Source organism: Phoxinus phoxinus (genome assembly GCF_949152265.1).
Source record: "Phoxinus phoxinus genome assembly, chromosome: 5".
Lineage (NCBI taxonomy): Eukaryota > Metazoa > Chordata > Actinopteri > Cypriniformes > Leuciscidae > Phoxinus > Phoxinus phoxinus.
Window position 1 is genome coordinate 20307866 of NC_136880.1, and position 21893 is coordinate 20329758.

At 37.0% G+C, this 21893-nt stretch overlaps 3 protein-coding genes across 5 annotated transcripts; 1 reads left to right on the plus strand and 2 right to left on the minus strand.

Annotated features, from left to right (window-relative positions):
• Positions 1-13: 13 nt before the first annotated feature.
• glmna (glomulin, FKBP associated protein a) lies at positions 14-7944 on the minus strand. 2 transcript variants are annotated; one of them, XM_079614247.1, is made up of 19 exons: positions 7605-7845; positions 7369-7435; positions 7162-7287; positions 6970-7083; positions 6775-6883; positions 6145-6394; positions 5628-5727; positions 5224-5405; positions 5083-5136; positions 4958-4988; positions 4059-4148; positions 3921-3962; positions 3764-3837; positions 2928-3012; positions 2740-2849; positions 2594-2657; positions 1295-1430; positions 1101-1177; positions 14-1020 (listed from the first exon to the last, which is right to left on the minus strand). In XM_079614247.1, exons 2-19 carry the CDS (start codon positions 7405-7407, stop codon positions 925-927), a joined length of 1779 nt encoding a protein of 592 aa, XP_079470373.1. In that variant the 5' UTR covers positions 7408-7435; positions 7605-7845; the 3' UTR covers positions 14-924. The 2 variants fall into 2 exon arrangements, with proteins under 2 accessions (XP_079470373.1, XP_079470374.1); XM_079614248.1 differs by having other exon boundaries at positions 288-1020; positions 7821-7944.
• Positions 7821-16375, plus strand: rpap2 (RNA polymerase II associated protein 2). Of its 2 annotated transcripts, XM_079614246.1 has the most exons (13): positions 7821-7997; positions 8089-8134; positions 8698-8815; positions 8909-9007; positions 9099-9164; positions 9259-9347; positions 10044-10079; positions 10208-10231; positions 10319-11141; positions 11861-11958; positions 12155-12235; positions 12749-12817; positions 16172-16375. In XM_079614246.1, exons 1-13 carry the CDS (start codon positions 7943-7945, stop codon positions 16323-16325), a joined length of 1758 nt encoding a protein of 585 aa, XP_079470372.1. In that variant the 5' UTR covers positions 7821-7942; the 3' UTR covers positions 16326-16375. The 2 variants fall into 2 exon arrangements, with proteins under 2 accessions (XP_079470372.1, XP_079470371.1); XM_079614245.1 differs by having other exon boundaries at positions 7887-7997; positions 10208-11141.
• A 564-nt stretch (positions 16376-16939) lies between these two features.
• On the minus strand, positions 16940-21339 carry gfi1aa (growth factor independent 1A transcription repressor a). The gene is made up of 7 exons (XM_079614256.1): positions 21278-21339; positions 19589-19752; positions 19318-19503; positions 18681-19063; positions 17782-17919; positions 17531-17696; positions 16940-17343 (listed from the first exon to the last, which is right to left on the minus strand). The coding sequence occupies exons 2-7, from the start codon at positions 19692-19694 to the stop codon at positions 17165-17167; spliced, it is 1158 nt and encodes a 385-aa protein (XP_079470382.1). The 5' UTR covers positions 19695-19752; positions 21278-21339; the 3' UTR covers positions 16940-17164.
• Positions 21340-21893: the final 554 nt, after the last annotated feature.

The window sequence follows — 21893 nt, forward strand, 5'->3', positions numbered from 1 at the left end:
CTCTAATAATAATAATAAAACCAACATTGCATGGATATTTTTGTTTATATGCACATAACTTGTCACAAAAGAGACTTCTCACTTCTGATTGTAATTTCAACTATTCTAATTGAATAACCACATGCTTGAAGTACAACTTATTCAATAAAAATGTAATCTTACCCACAAGTGCGAGGTATCAGTTGCTAAATTTGTACATTTAGAATAAATATTTAGTACGCAGGGTTTTGATGAATCATAATTTGTCTGTGAAAGAGTGCACACGCACGGTTATTGAATTGGACCCTATGTGGAAAAATTGCATCAGAAAAACAATAGCCTTTATTCAAAGCCTGAGGGATCATTTCATGTTTCATAGGAGAACACTGCCTAATATTTCCCCCACAGAAAAACTTTCACAGACAAGAAAGATGCAAAAATGCAGGTACAAAAGGTCTAAGAATCTTAATCCGTGCAATTTTTGCATGGTTCACAGTGTTTGTTTTTGTGATCGCAAAGCCTGTCAGCAGGCAATAATCCAATAACTTATTGTATTGTCATTTATGTTTATAGGTGACCTAACATTACTTTTTTACATTAGTATCTTGACGTCAAACAAATGTGCACAATCAGTTCAGAAGCCAAAACAATGAAAATCCACCCTAAAAAGTTGCAAATAACATTTAATGCTTTCTCCCCGACAATATACTACAATAATATGCTTAGAGTAAAGAGTGATTACAACCGAAGTGGACACAGACACGATAAAATACAGCAAAATAAAGCAATGCTTTTTGTCCCCACCCTAGAGCTGATGGCATCACAAACCCGCCTCACTTTCGATTAGTTGTAGAATCATTAAAGGAATCTGGTTCTGGTGCTTTGAGAAGTGTGACTACGTAAACCGAAAGAGAAGAAGCTAAAAGACTCATACAGTCTCTCGCATCATGACAAGGGTCTTTCTTTCGCCTCGATGATCTCCTCGATTCTTGCCAAGACGCTCTCTATCAGGTCAAATGTGAAGAGGGCTGACTGCAGAACCTGCAGAAGTGGCATGCAAACACTGTTAGCTGTGTCCACTATTGGAGCACCCATATGGACTGGTGCACAAAATAATATACCTGAATCTGCATTTCTGGTGTCATGTCGGGCAGCTTCTCATTGTCAACAGTTAATGTGCAGACTGACGCTTGAGAGTCTGTCGAACGCAACAAAAAATGGTTAGCAACCTGACTACAGAGAATCAAAGTGACACAAGCTACATTCACAGCATAAATATGTTAAGTTCGGGATTATGAATGAGAGAGTGTTGCACCTTTAGAAGTGATCTTCTTATTCGCTTTCATGCTCTTCAGTTCTGCCTCATAATGCGCTTTGGACATGTTCAGACCGGTCCGCATTGGCTTCAGGTAGTGGTCCTCAATCTTATAAAGCTCCGTCCAAATTCCTGTCTAAACAGATAAATATAAATATATATATACTGTAATATATATATATTATGTGGGAGTTTGTTATGGATGTAGAACAGTGGGTCTCAGCTTTTTTGACTACAATGCCCCCCATTGACAAAGACAGTAAAGACAAAAGCTACTTGTTTTAAACTTTTGTATTTACAGAAACTAGTAGTGGCAATATATTAAAATAATAATAAGAATTATTATTGTTGATGTTGTTAGAAATAATTGAAATTTTTTATCATATTTCTACTTATTAATTACTTTTTTTTATTACCAATTAATTTAAATTACTTTTTTTATTGCGGTTTTATACTAACAAATAGCAATTTATCAGCAACAGGGTTATTACAGTTAAGTAAAACCATTAAATCATTACTTTAACACATTTTAACTGAAATAAAATCAAATTTATTTCAGCTAGTTGCCAACATTTCTCATTTTCATTTAACTTGATTTACTAAAATAACAAAAACTAAACTAAATTACAAAAAAAAAAAAATTGTAATTTATAAAAACATAAAACGTTAACTATATAGAATAAATAAATAATAATTAAAAAATTAAATAATTAATAAAAACTAAAATCTCAGTGATACAAAGATAACAATGCTCATCAATTTCAACCCAATCAAATATTTGAGAGAGCATCCAGTAAATTGCATCAATTAAAAAATGATAAAAAAAAAAATATATATATATATATATATATATATATATATTATAATAATATATTAAAATATAGGAAATATCCACTAATACATTTTTGTATCTTGTACCCTTTTCTGGAGCACCCATAGTTTGTTTTTGTTTTTTTGGAGTACCAAATTCACTCTTAGATAATATATTTTTTCTTTAAAATATTTTAGAGCTTGACAGACATAACTAAAAAATTATATTCAAAATACAGAAAAAATTTAAATCCAATACTTTGAAAGATATCAATTTCCACCACTTTTCCAGTCCTACAAATCACAATTTTTAAAATTCCCTCATATATCCAGGTTTTCCAAGATCATGTGAAACAAAAAATTACAGTTATAGAGGGAACGAATAAAGTGATAAATACAATGTCAGTGTTGTTTTAGCTTATTTTAAGCTTGATCTTTTTACTGCTTGTACCACTGATGTAGAGTCATGTGAAGATGGTTCACCCTTACCTCATTCTCCCATTCTTTATCTCGGATGAGCATGTATCTCAGGAGGTTCAGTGATTCCATGATCCTGTTTGATATGAACAGCAGTTTGGTCAAGTCAGACGACTGCGACTGAAGCAAGCGCTGTGGCGGTAAGAGCGAGCTCTCACCTGTCTAAGTTCTGCAGCAGGTCTGTTTCCGGTCCGTGTGGAAGACACAGCACCAGCCGCAGCAGAGGCAGCAGATGTTTACCCAGGAACCACTCATTGCCATTACATGGCTAAAAATGCAACAACAACAAAAAGGTGCAATAAAAAAGAAATGGAACCAAATGACATGATATCACGACGTATCTTACCTTGAGGGAAAAGTCAATCTGATTCTTGATATTCTTGATAATGTATCCCTCCACCCCTGCGTGGTGACTCGTTTTCAACATGCCTCTAAAATGGAGGAACGCCATAAATTAAAGTGTCTAATAACACTAATATAATCAGCTAAGCTGTCTACATGTTTTGTTGTTTCAATGGAAACCCGTTTCCACCGCAGATATCTCAGTGTATGCCAGATAAAGTCAAAATAGGAAAATAATTATTTGCATTACTAGCATTTCTCATGTTTACAGCTTCTTTAAGAGGAATCGCTTGTTGCGTTCATCATTTGTGAGTCACTTTGGATAAAAGCATCTGCTAAATGAATTACAATTAAGCACATTGTGACATTTAATGTGGAATGGTGAGATATAAACTCAATATATAGTTGCTATTAGGGCGGCAACTACTGATGATTTTGAGAATTGATTAATATGTGAATTATTTCTCGATCAATCGTGCTCCACTCATTTCATTCATAAAGTTTACACACATTTACTTCACACACTATTGCGTAGTGATTTCAGATGTTTAAGTATAATATCGTGCTATACTATAGTTCGTTTAGCATAGAAATTACCCGAAGCTGTTATATTAAGGTACAAATCTTGCATAGTGTGCCTTTAACCAGCAAACTCAAGGAGTGGCTGTGCTTGCAGAATATTTTTTTCATACTATTTAGTAGAATTTTGTTACACGGTTTAAAGCCATTATCAGTGTCTTTCTGAATAAGGTATTCGGTTTCAGGCACATTCCTAGTTGTGAAGGTTGTTTTGAACCAAATGAGAAGTTTTCATGTTTAAATATCAGAAGGAGGGCGTACCTGAAGAACTTGTATTTGGCCTCTGTGCTGAATTTGTCAATACTCAGCTGAAACACTTTAAGGCCTTTAGTTCTCTGTGGTGAACACAAATCAAAATGAACAATGAGAACAAATATTATACAACACAAACATATAAACAACAGGTCATCTCACTTACCAAAGTCTGGTCTGGACACAACGTCAAAACTTTAACCAAATTCTAGACAGAAAACAAAAAAGTGTTAGAACAAGACCTCACCTAAATCACACACAAAAATATTGTTACAGCATAATTACCGGTTATAATATTTGTTACCTGTGGAACACTGAAAAATGTCTTCAGCTCCAAAAGATCTACTGGTAGACTGTTGTCTTCAACTCTGACAAGACTTTTTTCATACAGTTCCTATGATGAAAGAATTAAAGGAATATTAAAATAGGTGGTAACACTTTATTTTACAGTGTCCTTGTTACATATGTTACATGCACTTACCAGGGTTCATACAGACAGATACTGTAAAATGTAATTCCAGGACTTTCAAGAACTTTTCAAGCACTACTTTTTTGGTTTACGAGGACTAAAATACAGATCTCACTTATCAAACAATATCTTTATTATCCCTCAACTTCTAAAAAGAAGGTAAATAGATAAATAAACAAACTAATAAAACAAAATGGTACAATTCAAGTGCCGTGCATGCAATGACTGTGGTAACTTTAACCTTTAAAAGGATACTATGACAAAGATATCCTTTATTCAAACAGATTTTTTCCCCTCGTGAATATATGATTGACCTGAAGAATGAAAGCTGTATCATATACTTGGATATTTATATGAGCAATATCATGCCCATAGCCGTGCGAAATGGCTCTATATCTATATCAGACGGGCTGCACTGTTCAGTTTGCGTGAAAATATTGTTTTATCAATAAAATTAAACACTGATTTCACATATATTGTCTGTCAATGCACTTTTCATAAATATGGCTGTTTCCAAGGGTTTTCCAGGACTTCAATTTCAAAAAGTCAAATTAAAATCCTATTCCTAACCCAATAGTAAGTCAAAATGTTGTTAATTAATATTACTCACTACATATAAAAATTACCCTGTAACAATTACACCTTAAAATAAGTGTAACAAAGAGGCTGTAATAAATCGATGTATAAAACATAAATACAATGTGGTATGGTTTGAAGTTGTGATGAACTCTTACCAGTCCTTTCTGCAGACGGGATCCTTCAGTTCTGTAAATGAAGATCAAAACGGTAGAGTGAAATCCTGTGTGTCAGAAGACTCTCGTACAAATATTCAGATTCATAGTCATAACTTCATAAGTACCTGCTTAACAGCAGCTCGATGTATTCCATGTTGCACTGGAGAACAAAAACCGAACTGAAAAAACATGCAAGCAAATGTCAGCACAAGTTGACGTGAGGGTTTATCTGTATGTAAATCATGGCCAGCGGCTTCTCTCTTCACCTGAGAACCGCTGGAAAGATGTCCACAGCTATGTGATTCACAAAGAGCAGGTGACACATGCAGGCCAGCGACTCCTTTGGGTATCTGACCTCCTCTTCAAGAAAGCCTGGGACCTCCCTTCTCTTCAGCACATTACGACTCAACAAATCAGGGAGTGACTCCCCAATATTTGACAAAATCATCTGTAAACATAATGCAGAATAAGTATGAAAAGGTATATCAAGGCAGTAGTTTTGAAATACATTAACAGATGCCTCTAGATTTTATATTATGCTATTAGATGCAATTTTTCAATTCAAACGTTTGATTTCAGGAAGATTAAGTCACTTAAGCTCATCAGGGCTGCATTTATTTGATTAAAAATACAGTAAAATCAGAAAAATATAGTTCATGCAATATTATACCAGTATCTCAGTAGCAAAGTCTCTCAGAGGGGATTTCTGGAGTGTGTCTGGATCTTTCAACTGCACCTCCAGCAGAGGCTCACTTAAACTCTTCATACAGCTGAATACAAAATATAATACAGACATTGCCCATATTAAAACACTTTGTTATATTGTCTAAAAAATGATGACCTAAAACCCTAAAAATAATAATATATATTTTAAATAAATCTGTATCACACTATTATAACTCTACCGTCGAGATTTTGCTAAAGATTACATTTAACAGTGTTATATTACATTATTAGTGTTTTTAAGGATTGACTAATCAAGTGTTAGAATCTAAATGTAAAAATCGAAGGAAATGAGTATGAACAATTAAACATTGTCACCTTCCTAAAATAATTGCCCATGTCATTTTCATTTTCAAATGAATTTTTTAGGAAGGTGACAATGCTGACCAATACCGATAACTGAAATGATGTCGATATATCCTTAATTTGGGATAAAGGTTATAAGCTACACTTATAAAACCTACAACTTGAGCAGTTCCACTCTGAGCTCATTGTCCTTGGATATTCTGTTGTTGTCCTTGACGATCTCCTTGATCTCTTCAACAAAGGGCTTCACGAACTGCAGAAGAGCAGTGCAGCAGCAGCACAAGCCGAAAACATCATCCTCCTCCTGCTCTTTGGTGACGGGCACCGGCAGTCTGGCCACCTGGCTGAGCAGCGTGGAGAGAGCCATGCCCACAGACGAGGCCTTCTTCATGCCCAGCCTCAGCAGCACTGACAGGTTCACAACATATCAGGGGCAAAAAGAGCATCTGGTTCATTTAGGATCCATTTAAAATCATCAGAGTCACATGGAAGAGTACATCAGAATACAGAATGCATGAGTTGATGGTCAGTTAAAGTGAGTTTACCTACAGTACCGTTCACAAGATTGGGGTCATGCGTTCTTTTAAAATACTTTTATTCAGAAAGGACATTTAAAAATGTACTGGCCCCATATTTTGAACAGTAGTGTAGATTAAAAACGTAACATCTGAAACTTCTCAGAGATGGTTTTCGTGGCTGAGAAACATTTAGGCTGTCAGCGGTTCGCTGATGTCAACAAAACATCAACATTTCAGTGCGTATGATTCAGTGACTAAGAGAAGAGGAACCTGTTTGTAAAGGCTTGAGGAGAAGAGTAAGCGTCTCAGCAATGGAGGCAGAATCGGCCTCCTCCACCTGCTCCAACAAACCCACCAGCAGCTCTTTAGGACTGCAAACCTGTTTCACAAAGCAACACTATGAACAATTGAAAGCAGCATGGAAACTTACAGCTGGTCATGGTTTAAGAAGAGGACATAAACAACCTCCAGCAGATGCGACAGGATGGCGTGGCAGTGGGGAAGGTTTTTGTCCTCCTTCTTCAGGAGCATCTGTACCAGAGGTCCCAGCAGATTCCAGCCCATGCATCTCACTATGCTCTTGGGTAAAACAAGGAAAAACATTCCTGAATTCTCCATAGATGAATCGCAAAGTGCACTAGATGCTGTCCAACTCACCTTGTTCTTCTCGTCGACTAGGATGCTGAGAACTTGAGCACTGTCGCCTTGTTCAATACAGGTTCTTCCAGCGGCGAGGAATAAATCATAGTCCTGCGATGAGTAGCTTTCATCCTTGATCGCTTGCTAATAAAAAAGTGAATGCACACGTGACTGATGGTAGGTGACACATCGTCAATGTACAGTAGCACATATCTAGACACTTACACATCTCTGGACTACATCACTGAGCTGTTCTAGAGCCATCCTGATGGTCTTCTGTCATCAAAGATTTCTGTATAGAAAAAAAAGTATGATATTAATATTATGCATGAAAACCATGCTGTGGTGCAAAGACAATAGAGCATTGACGTAGTCATCAGTTGTCACACACATCTAAGTATTATCATCAGCAAACAAAGCAGAAAATATCCATATAACAAAGAAAATATTCATAAACAGACCTCACTCTTCGTCAGAAACAGAGTCTGTATGGATATAAACCGGTTCTTGTAGTCATTAGCAAGATAGCTAAAATCTCGACTGACGTTCACTAAATAAGCTCTATAATCAGATTATGCGTTCGCGTAGCTTTGTACAGGCATGGCTGCTGGTTTATTTTGCTAATAAGATATACATCTACTAAAAGATATACAAACTGCAAGTGCGCGCTCACTTACAGGTATACTTTGAATAAGCAGCGCCGCATGTTTGGAAACTGCAGCGGAATAAAGCGTGTCACTGGCGGCTTGCCGTAGTGCTGTGACGTAGGCGGAAAAAGTTTTGTTTTGGGAAAGCAAGCATGGAAGCCGGTGAAGTGACGGGAAAGACTAGCTCCTCAAAATCCAAAAAGAAAGGTTGGTGGATATATGGAGCTACATGGGATTTGCCGTCAAAGTTGTTAGTTTTAAACTTTAACAATATTTGTCCGTTTCATTTGAATTGTAGGTGGAAAGGGAGCCGAAGCGATTTCAGCAGCACATGAGGCGAGAAGGTGCTTTTGTGTTTGTTTACTTTAGTTGAACTATGTTTTTGACTAGGAGTGTAACAATATGGCGTGTCACAATATATCGCAATACAAAAATTTAACAATATGTATCGTGGATTGTGACAATTTGTTTTGTGTATAGTTCACCCAAAAGTACTAACGTTACAATATATAATGGTATATAATAATGCAATGCAATGTATATTTGTGAGTCCTGATAATGCCAAATGTCTTATATTACCAGTAAAAAAAAGTGTCCTATATTATTTTAAATAAATCTAGTCAGTGACTGAGTCCAAGCATATTCGTCTAAAATATTTCTGGTTTTACCATTGTCCTGTGCATTGGTTTACCAGCACCAAGCCTATTCATTTACACCCCCAATGTAATACCAAATTTAGCATTTTAATCAACAGTATATTTTTTTTGTAAACCTTTTACCATATGTCTTGGAGTATCGCAATAACATAGTAAGTTCAGTATCGTGATATGTTTTAATCTTGACATGAGAGTATCATAACACCCCTATTTTAAAATGACGTGCACTATATAAAGTGTGTTGTTTGCAGGAGGGAAGCCATTAAAGATGCGCTCAGACAGAAGCTGGAGTTGGAGCGCAGAGCCCTGCAGGTTGTCGAGCGCTTGGTGGAGGAGGACAAAGTGACAGAGCAGTTCCTCATCGACTGTGTAACTTACATGTTTAGCCTCTATCTATAAAGTTTAGCTGGAGATTTAAATAGTTGTGCTCCAAAAAGAATGTCCTGTCATCTTCCGCTGCAGGCATGGTACATCACCTCTACCAATTACAAGGACACCGTGGAAGAGCGGTCCATTGCCAAACTGTGTGGATACCCGTTGTGTCCAAATAAATTAACCAATGTAAGAACCCTTCTTGGAGTTGCGCAAGTTATTTTTAATTTGACAAATTTGGTTGTTTCTTTCTGTCCTAATAAGAGTTTGTTAATTTCAGGTGCCCAATCAACAGTTTAAAATATCCACCAAAACGAATAGAGTCTATGATATTACAGAGCGCAAGGTATGATTTATTTCCATCGCTCTCCTGAAATGTATTTAGAGATGAAGCAGACCAGTTCTTCATAATTTTCTGTTGTTTGTTCTTTATTTTGCAGTGCTTTTGTTGTAATTTCTGCTACAAAGCCTCCAAATGTTTTGAGTCCCAGATATCAACAACTCCACTTTGGCTCAGAAAGGAGGAGAGGTAAGTGTATCTATCAATCCAATTCATTATAATTCAGTAAATATGTATTAAATCAAAATGTTTAATCATATAATTCAAATAGTTTAATCATAAAACGGAATTATTTATCATACAGTTATAAAAAATGCTGTAATTAATTTTATTTTATATGTAATACTACATTTTTAACTTGGCGATTCAAAAGTTTTGGGTCTGAAATAATTTTTTGAAAGAGGTATGCTCATCAAGGCTGCATTTGTTTGATTAAAATTTACAGTAAAAATAGTAATATTGTAAAAGATTATTATGATTTTAAATAACTGTTTTCTAATTTAATATTTTAAAATATAATTTATTCCTGTGATGGCAAAGATGAATTTTCAGCATCATTACTCCAGTCTTTAGTGTCACATGATCCTTCAGAAATCATTATAATATGCTGATTTAATGCTCAAGAAACATTTCTGATTATCAATGTTGAAAACAGTTGTACTGTATAATAATTTTCTGAAAACTGCTACGTTTTTTTCAGCATTCTTTGATGAATAGAAAATTTATTCGACATGGAAATATTCACTATAACTTCTGTTCAATTTAATATGTCCTTGCTGAATAAATGTATTTCTCTCTTCTAATTAAAAAGTAATTCCCAAACTTTTGAACAGTAGTTTATTTTATTTATAAGATAAAAAAATGTTCCTTTCTTTTCCATAAAAGGCCTCTTGAGATTAAGCTGATGAAAGAAGGAGACGGGTATGTACATGCTGTTTGTCTTAGAGACTTGTCTTTGTTTAGTAGATGTTTTGCAGTGGAATAACCTTCTGAACGAGTAATTTATAGTTGTATAAATTGACTGGATGTTTATTCTCACCTGTACACAGAGGCAGCTCAGGACAGGAGATCAAGTTGGTAGACAAGCCTTTAAAAAAAGCCGACATTGAGAATCCCGTCACAGACATTCCTGAGTCTTACAAAGACTCTCCTCCCTTCAGCCAGAGTGACAACAGCGACATTGAGCAAGACTTTGTCTCCAGTGTGGTGTCCAGACAGAGTAAACAAGCACGGGTTCACTGGGGAAAGCTGCCAAAGAGGGATGGAGCGAGTGAGGATGAGTCCAGTGCTGGAATTAAGCAATATACACATCCTGAACCTTCACAAAGAGAAAATAATGATGAAAGTGGATCTTCACAAACTCCTCAACCACGGAAAGACCCAACAAACTGTCTACCTAAACTGGATAAAACCACATCTGCGGACTCTGATGTTAAAGGCACTCTGGAGCTTTTGAATCCGTGTAGTCTGAAGGACGCTGCAACCCAAGAGGAGACGAACCTCCCTTCACAGCCTGAGACTGTAAACTCCCTCCCTGCTGCTGGTGCTCTGAACATCACTCAGGTGGGCATGAGTAAGAGAGGAGCTGCAGGCCTCAAAGGATTGTTGAAGGATCATAACAGAGCTAAAACAACTCCTGCGGCCGTCAATCTGTGCCTGCTAGAGCGTCTACGACAAACCTTTACGGAGTGGAGAACTGAGGAAACTATGAAGTTTCTTTATGGGCCTGAATATGTTTCAGGAGCAGAGTCTACAGCACAGGAGGCGGAGGAACTGGATGAAGATGACCTGGATGAGGCTGAGGTGGAGCTGGACTTGAGACAGGACAGTTCTTTCACAGCCAGAGCTCCTGCTCCTGATATTGAGACGCTGCGGAAAGAGACTGTGTCGCTGGAGCTGAGAGTGAGGGAGTTTTACGAAGGAGTGTGTGTTCTGCCCGAAGAGCTTAAGACGGATGCAATCAAAGAGACTGAAGATACACAGGTGAGAACTGAATGATTTGCCTTTCAAATTTTCACTTTTAAACTACCCTTCTACACTTATACTTGCACAGACTATATAATGGCTACGTTTTAATTTTAGTAATTATGTGCTTTTGTCATTTTTATTAGTTTTTGTTTAAAAAAAAATGTAAGGTTTAATTCAGTTAGTAAATTTCATACTTCAACTTAAACATATTTCAGCTTGTTGCCACATATCTCATTTTAGTTTTTCACCTAATCCTTCTATTTTAATTTATTTCAGCTTTATTTCAATTAGCCGTTAGTTTATTCAAGTACACACATGTAGTTCACATTAACTATGAACATGATCCACCTACTAATGTTTGACAACCATAACATATATATATATAATTTTTTTTTTTTTTTTTTTTTTTTTTTTTTTTTTTTACAGTTTATCGGTTGTTTTATTTTATGACCTGACAAAAGTTTTATTACTTTTTTTGTGTTCTTCTTTTAATATACCACTTGATTTCATATTTAATTTTTAAAGCAATGGCATTAATACTTTTGTCATACTTAAAGCATCCAAACGCATTTTCTGGCCTCTCATTCTGAACTCTAAACCTGCAGTTACTCTGACTGTCCTGTTGTGGGTGCTTAATTCTAGCATAATCTTCCTGACACCTGCCAGCATCTCTCATTCATTCCTGCATGTTGCATTCTTGATTGACATGCACTCTTTTTCTTATGGTCCTCCAGGACAGTGGGAAGGACAAGCACCCTTCTCTGCCTTTGGTTGATTCTCATGCACAGCACCTGATTCAGAAACGCATTGTTGTGGAGAAACTCAGCCGGAGGTCAGTGTTCAGCAATGCTTTGTCATTCCAGCTGCTTTAGACACAACTGTACGTTGATTTGGTCACCCTAATAATAGGTATTTGACCTGCTTGAAATCTGTATAAATAGTGACCTGCATTTCTGTCAAACACACCCTGCACTTTCAGTCTTTTTGCATTTTGTTATTTAACATAACCTTCTTGTGTCTTCCCAAAGCCTGAGAGATGTTGTGGGACCCCTGTGTCTAACAATAAGTGATGTCATCAATAACATAAATGATCTGGTCAGGACATTCAGGTGAGTCGCATCGCTAATTGCAATAATATTTCACAATATTACTGTTTTACTGTATTTTGTTCAAATAAACGGAGCGTAAGAGACTTCTTTCAAAAACATTTAAAAAAATTGCGTACAACAGGGTCAAATCAGTGTTTATGTCTGCCTATCAGACACTCGGTAGACCTTTTTGACCTGAGTCATGACATTTTGAGTTTCACGGCCCATAAATTGTGATTGGCCATAGAGGTGTTGTCAACAGGAAGTAGTGTGTCACACTATGAAGATGATTTAGCATGCCTCTGAAGGGTCACTTGACCCTTGGATTGAACCTGCTTCCAGGAATTCTGTCTCTCCTTTTGGAGGCCACTAAATCTGAGCAGCTTCAAAACCATGACGCCCATTAAAGCAGTTTGACTTTAATATTGCACTTATTCCCCATTATTCTGCAAGTCGTTATGACTGACATCAATGCGCATTCAAATTGTATGGCATTTAAGTGCACTTTTGCTAAACGTTGTCCTTTTGTTCCAGGTTTACAAACACAAATATCATTCACAAAAGCCCAGAATGGATTTTAATCGCCGTGGTTCTTCTGTCAGTGTAAGTATCAAATAAACATTCAATACGTTAAAACTAAGATTTGAATATTTTCTGAAGTGGTCGGGTGGTTTCTGGCTCATCATACCATCGTCCAGATTGCGGGTCTTAACATAGTTGGTATCTTTCAGATGTCAAACAGATCTTTAGATTGCTTAAGCTAATTATCTACTAACGCTTGGCTTTGCTCATGCATGGGAAAGTGCCACATGTGTTGGTATTTGCCATGAGAGTCCAGCACGACCGCGCTCGGATTATTGCAACTGCAGATAATGCCGTGGGTTTATCTGATGATGGGGCTTTATGGCTCCTCGCTGGCCTGCTGTGCTCTGACAGTGAAAGTATGTGGTAGACGGATCAACAGCTGGAGGGCCTGGCTTTAACAAGAGCGGACGGGAACAGGACTGAGGAAATCAGGGAGCATTGTTTTCTCTTCAGGAACACACTATGTAAAGTCATAAGACGCAAGTGATTTATGTCCGTGCGAGTGCGCGTATGATTTGTGTGCATTTGTTTTTGCTCCCCAAGTTAATATTTGTCTACTTGATAAAGATTTGTGCTTCTATTGAGGATTGATTCTGGAGTTTCTAATTGTGAGAGATCTTTTCCTGTGAGTCGCAAAACTAGAAAAAACAAAACAAAAAATATTATTTTAAGTAGTGGTAAGACTTTACAATAAGTTTTACATTGGTCATACTTTATATTAGGTGTTTTTAACTACTTGAATTAAAAAAGAATTGCAGAACACTTTTGCTGCTATCGATGTGAATACGGGTACGGTTAGGGACAGGATTGAGGCTATGGGTAGGTTTAAGCTGTAATTGCATACAGGTATTTTTAAATATGCAAGTGAAATGTAAAAACATGCATGTGTGCACACGTAGGACCATTACATTTGTTAACATTAGTTAACTATATTGGTAGCATCATAAACTAGCATCAACTAAGATTAATAAAAGCTTTAGAAATATTTTTCATTGTTAATGTAAACATTTTCTAATACATTATTGAATTTAAAAGTTGTATCTGTTAATTATTTTAAATAGTTCACCCAAAAATTAACAATTACCCGAAGATTTACTCACCCTCAGGTGTATATTACTTTCTTCTTTCAGACGAATACAATCAAAGGTATATTAAAAAATGTCCTGGCTCTTCCAATCTTTATAATGGCAGTGAATGGCCGTTCCTGTTTTGAAGTCCATAAAAGTGCATCTATCCATCATAAAAGTGCTCCACACGGCTCTAGGGGGTTAATAAAGGTTTTCTGAAGCGAAGCGATGAGTTTGTGCAAGAAAAATAATCATATTTAACACATTACAAAGTACAATTCTAACTTACAGCCATATGCAGTCTACTTACGCCTAAAGCACAACTTGTGACGTCGGAGGTGGCGTAGTGCGTCATGTCGTAGCGTAAATATCAGAAGTGCGTTGTATTACTCGCATTAGTTGTGCTTTGAATCCATATGTTCATTTGGCCAGAAGCTAGTTATTTTACTTCATACATTTTTTTATATGGAGCACTTTTATCATGGATGGATGCACTTTTATGGACTTAAATACAGAAACAGCCATTCACTGCAATTATAAAGCTTGGAAGAGCCAGGACATTTTTTAACATAACTCCGATTGTATTCGTCTATAAAAAAGAAGAAGGTAATATACACCTAGGATGGCTTGAGGGTGAGTAAATCACATACTGTCTATGGTAAATCATGGGGTAAGTTTAGTTTTTGGATGAACTATCCCTTTAAGGACCTGAGATAACATGAACTGACTATGAACAGTTGTAGTTTTATTAACAAATGAATTAATACTTTAACAAATGTTTTGATTATTGTTGCATTAATCAATGTTTTACCTATTTCTTAAAGATATAAAAAATTACGTGAAAAATGTTTGTATGGTAAATCATTCTCATATGATGTGACTAACATGCAGACAGAAAAATAAAACTCAATGGAAATCAAAATATCATAGAGCGGATCCCTGCAGACCCTCATGACTGTGTCAAGGTCAAAAGTCTCAAAATATCAGATCATTTGACCTTTTTATGGCATGGCAAGGTTAGTTCAGGTTGTAAAATGTCATGTGCTGTGACTCACCAGAAAACGAATGAATAATTCATGATATTGTTAAAGAAACCGTGTAAAAAATATATTTAAATTGGAATATATATATTTAAAAACTTTTTATAAATTGATTAGGTTGTGGATACTCGCATGCATTACAGATGTAGGAGAATGTATAACTTTTTTACTTGATAGTTACATTTTGCACGTATCAGAATTGTGTGTGTGTGTGTGTGTGTGAGAGAGAGATGGGATGTTTGTACAGCAGCAGGTGGTGTGTATGGCTTCCCTCAGCTTTATGAATGCTCGACAGAGCCACAAACTCTGAGGAGAGTTCCGTGCTGCTCCCTGTCTGTGTCAACACAAGCCCGTCTCTTATCACGGCCTGATTGCTGTGGATCCGTGATGCTGCGGGAACAGCATGGGAAACATTCCACCTGAAGAGCCATTCCCCATTTAAAGATCTGTCCTAAAGACACGGCTCTGATTTATTAGCGACTGGCTGGGGGTTTCTTAACCCAATATTAATACATGTGCGCCTATATATGTTCTATAATAACTTCAATTTGGTGTCGAAACAATTTTCACTCAAATATTGCTAGTTAATTTCACAATTAATTACACAGAAATGACAGGTAACAGTGAATTAAACCAAAATCCTGCAAGTCATTTCCCTCGCGGTCATCTTTCAAATGCATCTCGGACCGCTATTTCAGTCATACAGGACTAAATTGATCAACGATTAGCAATTAAATTATCCATTGATAATGCAACAAATAAATATTTAGATTTTGCCCAGAGAAGTTGCTGTTTCAGAACACAAACTATTTCTTTATCGACGGGAAAGCTTTTTTTTAAACATGTTGCATGTTTTATAACTTTATATTGACTAATCTCAGTGTGTTTCTGTGTTTTTCGACTGCTCCTCTTCATTACGTTCGGAACCTATTCAAGGCTTTCAATCTGTTTATCAGCAAGAGGGCCTGTTATTTTCCCTTCATGAATAATTTGGAAGCGCGCTCCTCTGTGCCTTGTGTCAGGTGCGCCGCTGGCCTGTGGGCTTTTGTTCAGAGCAGTTCAATAATAGATAAAGCTCCAGAAACTGTAGAACAGGTTGAATCCGAGCTGTTGCAATAACCCTTTTCCTCTTCGAGAGAGAGCTGGGGATGGATGACCATGAAAGTGGCATACATGTGCGTTTAAAGTACTCTAGAGAGAATCTTTTAACTTTAGTTTGATTCCGTTTACATGCCAATGGTGCTAAACGCTGTGTGTTTGCTCAGGTTAACAGAAGTGTCACCATTGCTGAGAGAGTCGCTGGCAAGTCCGTCTTCGTTGGAGTACATCTCGACTCTCATGAGCGAGCTGACACTGGAGGACAAAGATCTACACAACCTCGTGCTGATCTTCAAACCCTGTGTTGCTCCAGCAACATAACGTACAGCACACACATGTAGAATTTATAATAAAAGCCTACCTAATACAAAGATTGTATGCATCCTTTTATTTTCATTAGTCAGTATTATATTTATGTAATTGATATCTTATTTACTGATTCAGATTGGTTCAGACTGATTCAAATTCAGATTGTGTTGTGCGTCACAGAACATGAGCGGTGAAAAAACTGCTTCATTCTTAAAAAGAGTTTCTGAATGATTGTTCTATCTGAATATTTGTATAATACAAGTGCAAGGTAATGCTCTTGGTGAAATTTCAGTTGGATTTTGGGCCATATGGTGGGCCTAATATAGCTGGATGAATGCATGCAGATGGGATCAAATTATTTTTTCTTAAACTCTTTTTAACCTTAAAATACGTACCATATACAGTGAAAAAACATCTATTTTTAGATGGATAGCATGGTTGATTCATTTGTTCTTCTATGGTTTCGTCATAAATTCTCAAATGTGAATTGCTATATCTGCAACTATCACACTTTCACAAGAGTTTGCATTGAGGAAATCCACTTCGTAACATTTTTATCCTAAACCTTTAAAAGGCCTTTGTATTTCGAAGTAAAAAAAAGTATTTGAGAACTAGTATTTTTGTTTGTCCATTTATTAAATATTTAGCAGGAACAAAAAAATCACAGCTTGTTATAAAATAGCCTACTTCGAATTGTGTAGGAAATCTCTCTGACATCAGCTAATTAATTGGTTATTTTCTTAATCCATAAAACCACAACATTAGCCTACCTTCTAATTCTAAATAGTGTCACATGCATGTGCAAACAAACAGATGTAAGGGAAAAAAACAAATACTTTTTTTTTTGTGCATTATTTTAGTCCATGCTGCGTTTCTTTGTGTCTCCTCAGATCTACTTTGCGCTGAAATCCTTTGCCACACAGATCGCATCCGAAAGGCTTGAATCCTGTGTGTTTTCTGCTGTGTGTGATGAGGTTTGAACTCTGACTGAAGGCTTTGCCACACACCTGACACTTGTGTGGCTTCTCACCTAGAAAATATATGAAGGGGTTTTAGGTTTTAAGTCTCAACAAACTTTGACTGACGATAAATCGTATAGTTAGGCTATTCCATTACACCATATTTTTTGCAAACGGGTGCGCAATGTTATTCAAGCGGTTCGGCTGTAATTAGCCCTATATAAAGTATTGTTTTGGTTTTATTAAAATATAAATCACCTGTATGAATGAACGTGTGTTTCTTCATATCTGATTTCTGGTGGAATCGTTTGCCGCAGTACTGACAGGGATATGGTCTGGTGTCCGAGTGGATGAGGAGGTGCGTGGACAAAGTGGACGACCTCTTGAAACTTTTGTCGCAGATTTTGCAGCTGAAGACCCTTTCCTGTAGGTAAAGAATGTGATTAGTAAGATTTCCCAGGCTTTTAATTCTGTTACAATTCATAAATGTTGTGGGAATGGAAGCATACTTGTGAATGGACAGCTTTATGTTGCTCCAGGCTGACCGCGTGGCCGAAGGTTTTTCCGCAGATATCGCACGCGAAGGGTCTCGTGCCACTGTGAGACCGCCGCACGTGAACTTCCAACCCATGAGGGGTAGAAAACACCTGTTTAAAAACAAAAGCATAACTGTTTAGAAGAAGGTTAAACAGTCGTGATTTAGTTTAGTTTCGTGTGATCTTAAAAAGTATTTTGGTCTAAAGACAAAGGGCTGGACTTTAAAAGCAAACTCTGCATAAGGGTTCTGTCAGGGGTCCAATCATGTGATCATTTTATTGATTTAGTTTTAATTCTTAATTCATTTTTAATCGTTATAGGCCTACAATTTTATGAATTAAACGGCTCATAAACATTGAGGGGGAAATGAAATAACCTGTTAAACATAAAAGTAGCCTAATGTGCAATAATTTAAGAAATTTCTCCTTATAGCAGATAGAACCTTTTTGACATAAAGAGTTATTTTAAATTGAGTCAAGAACCCTATGATTTAATTTATTTCAGTTAGCTATTACAGTAAAAAAAAAAAAAAATCACTCTTTTGTGATCAAATTGTAAATTTCACAATTTTATCTGGGTTGTTTCAACCTGTTTGGCTAAAATATGGACAAACCGGGTTGGTCCATAGCCTACTAGGCCTGTTTGACCCAAACGTGGGTTGAAACAACCCAGCTATTTTTAGAGTGCAACAATTTGAACTAAACGTGAACTGTTTAAGTAGCCTAGAAAATGCACAAATGTAGATATTTAAACGTAGGCTATTCCAATAATCTTTGTATTATTTTCAGCTTCAAAAAATAGCTTTTTTTTTTACGGACAAACAGTTGATATAAATATATAGCTTAATAATAGAAGTGTTGATTAAGCCTACCTTAGTGCATTTTACGCATTTGAACGACCCGCTTAGTTGAAGTCGCGTGGACATAATATCAGACTCCGAATCGATCTCTGCCACTTTAGTTGAAATCTTGAAGTCTGCATAAAAGCCTCTACTATCCAACAGGTTAGTGTTCAGAGAGCCATAGTCCTGGTAAAATCGGCCGGATTGTGCTGGATCAATGAGAAGGTGGGCACCCGGCCTTCTGTCCATGGCCTCATGCACCCCCATCGATGTCTCTGAATCCGCAGAAACACGGTTGCACGATTGAATGAGATGTCTGAGCTCGGATGTTGAATGGGCCCAAACATACGGACGGAAAGACAAGTCAAAAGGCTGCGAGTCGTCTGGAGAAGCCACCGGGCATTTATCCAGATCTAGAGTGAGATATTACAAAAGGAAAGCGTAATGAGTATTTTGCATAGACCATGTTAAATTAGTATGCACTGTAAAAACATTTTTTTTTTAAGTAGGCCTACAATCGACTTGGATGTTTAAGTAATTTCAACTTAAATTTCATTCAACTGATTTTAAAACATGAGTTGAATCTTGTATATCTTTGCTTAACTTATTTTGATGAGTTAAAGCAATGTAAAACCATGTGTTGTCATAACGTATTGATCATGCCAACCTGGAGAGGTTCCGGATGACAGGGGCCTCCAGAAGTCCTCATAGTCGGATGAGCGGTCACACACACTGCCCTCGCAGCTCAGCGGGGACTGTTGAGAGGAGTGATCCGCCGTGCACACCATGCTGGCTTTAGGGGAATGATTACCCACATCCACCGGGCTCTCGGGGATCTGCCCCGTTTGACTCTCTAAACACAATCAAATTCACAATGCATTATCCGTCGCTGTTTTAATGAACGCTTTTCATTGCTTAATTCATATTGATAAATGTACCTTGGCACGTGAGAAGCTTCTCGATTGGGATGCAGTTGTCGTCCAGGTAACGGGGTTGATGATAACTGTGCGCCCGTTTGCTCTTCACCAAAAATGACCTCGGCATGTTTACTCTCCGTTATCAGGTTCAGGGTCACCAATCACTCACGGCTCTCCAATCCTGCCTGAAAAGTGGATTTCGGCCGGTGTGAAAAAATGCACCTGATCTTCACAGAACTCAGTACAGCAGCAGCAGGTGTGTGTCAAATCTCTATCCTGCAGCCTTTTTGCAATCAAAACCTCCCAAATAAAGCAAAAGCGATTTGAAGTCGAGGCACTGCACTCACTGCACGGCGCACTTTGTTATTAGGCTCCCTCTTGGCAACTTGATCTCAGAGCCTTATTTAGTAAACCGATCCTCTATCAGCATAATATATATGAGCATCGCGTCACTTCCAAGTAACAGACTGCAAATGGGGCCCAGGGTATTATTGCCAATAACTAATAGGTTTTGTTTCGGTCGACGAGACTTAAAGAACATCGGATTCCAAGCATATAGGGAATAAACAATTAGTTTCAAATAGGCTATTCAACACTGCATATTTATTTCATTAATAATAAGGAAGAAAATAAAAAAGATAGGCTATATCTGCGTCACGCACAATATTTGCATGCGTATTCGATAGATAGTAGCCTACATCTCTGCACATTAATTTTTTTGGCTTGCGCAATTATTTAGGAAAACAACGAAATTCTTAAACGTGACACACAATTGATTATAGTGCAGTTCAGCATTCATGAGAAATATTTAGCCTACTATATTTGGTAGATCCGAAATTAAATAACTGGCTTTTATATTGCCATTGTACTAAAGCCAAAAGAAATGATTATAATATTGTCTGGAAAATAGGCCTATGTATGCCTACTTTTTGACAATGTACATTTTTCTGTTCGCTATATGGATAAACCAATGGGTATCAACACTCTTCATAAAAAAAATCTTCTAATGCAGCTTTATGCCTTAAAGCAAATGAGACAATATAAATATCAACTAATCTATAAAGCACGTGAAAAAGAAAATAGCGATTATATAGCCTAATTATTGCAAATAAAGAGGAAGTGCATTTTTCACAACGTATAATTTTTACAGTTAAAACTAGGGCTTGAAACAATTCAAATCTCATTATTTCAGAAAGCAGAACGAAACCGTATGGTCAAATGTTACCTTTCCATTTTGTTTAATTCCATTTTCCATTTTTGTTTTAATTTGACGTTTCCCCCAGACCCCCTAGCACCCTCTTGCGGCCCCGTGGGGGTCTCTGGACCCTTGAAAACTTAATGTTCTACCAGCAGCTGCAAGCACACTTTAACAGCATTGATAAGACTCGTAGAGTTTGTAAAAACTGAGCCGACACAGCTTCATTAATGCTGAACCATTAGAGTCCAGCTGTCCGATCAGATGTTGGAGTGAATGCGCATGGGAAAAACTGTGGCGCACCGGCTGTGCGCACACATACGCGTGAATCCATCGCTACACTATATCTGGACGTTTTTCCGTACAGTTAAAATGGTCAAGAAAAGTATGTGCAGAAGTTAAAAATAAGTTTCAGGCTTACCTCGACCAGTGCGTCAAGATACCGTATGCTTTATAATTGAATAGTTATGCCACCTGACTTCTGCGATGATAAATGTAATCAGGACAGGACTCACCTGTTGCGCTGCTGTTCTCCGCTAGTGATGATGTGACTGCTGCGCGCGACCTGCCTGTCTCCAGCTACAGCAGCGCAAACACGCGCCTTAAATACACACGCTAACTTCCTGAACGCGACCGTGTTTGATCATGTCTTTACACAGTCACAAATATTTCACCCAATTCTCATAAGTGCCTGCAGCTACCTAACCTCGTACATTTTTTTTTATCTCAATTGAAAGATAAATGATCATTCTATAAGCTGCATGTTACGATTTAGCCGGATAGACGCGCAAAGTGATCTAAATCACATTAGGATTTTGGGCTTGTCTGTGTGGGGCGGTTTTATATTTGTCCCAGCCAGGTGTGGTTTTCTGCAATTGCTCTTCCAGGAATAACATCCCAGCCAACGCTGGGTGTTATTGCATATTCAAAAATACATAAAGAATGCAATTCATAGGATATACAATGACTTGAATAGGCTACCTCTTTTATGATGAACATTTAATTTTAAATATTTGGTTACACTTTATTTTAAGGTGTCCATGTTACAGTGTAAGTATATATTTAAGTACTGAGTACTTGTATGTACATATATATATATATATATATATATATGCAATATAATTATTTATA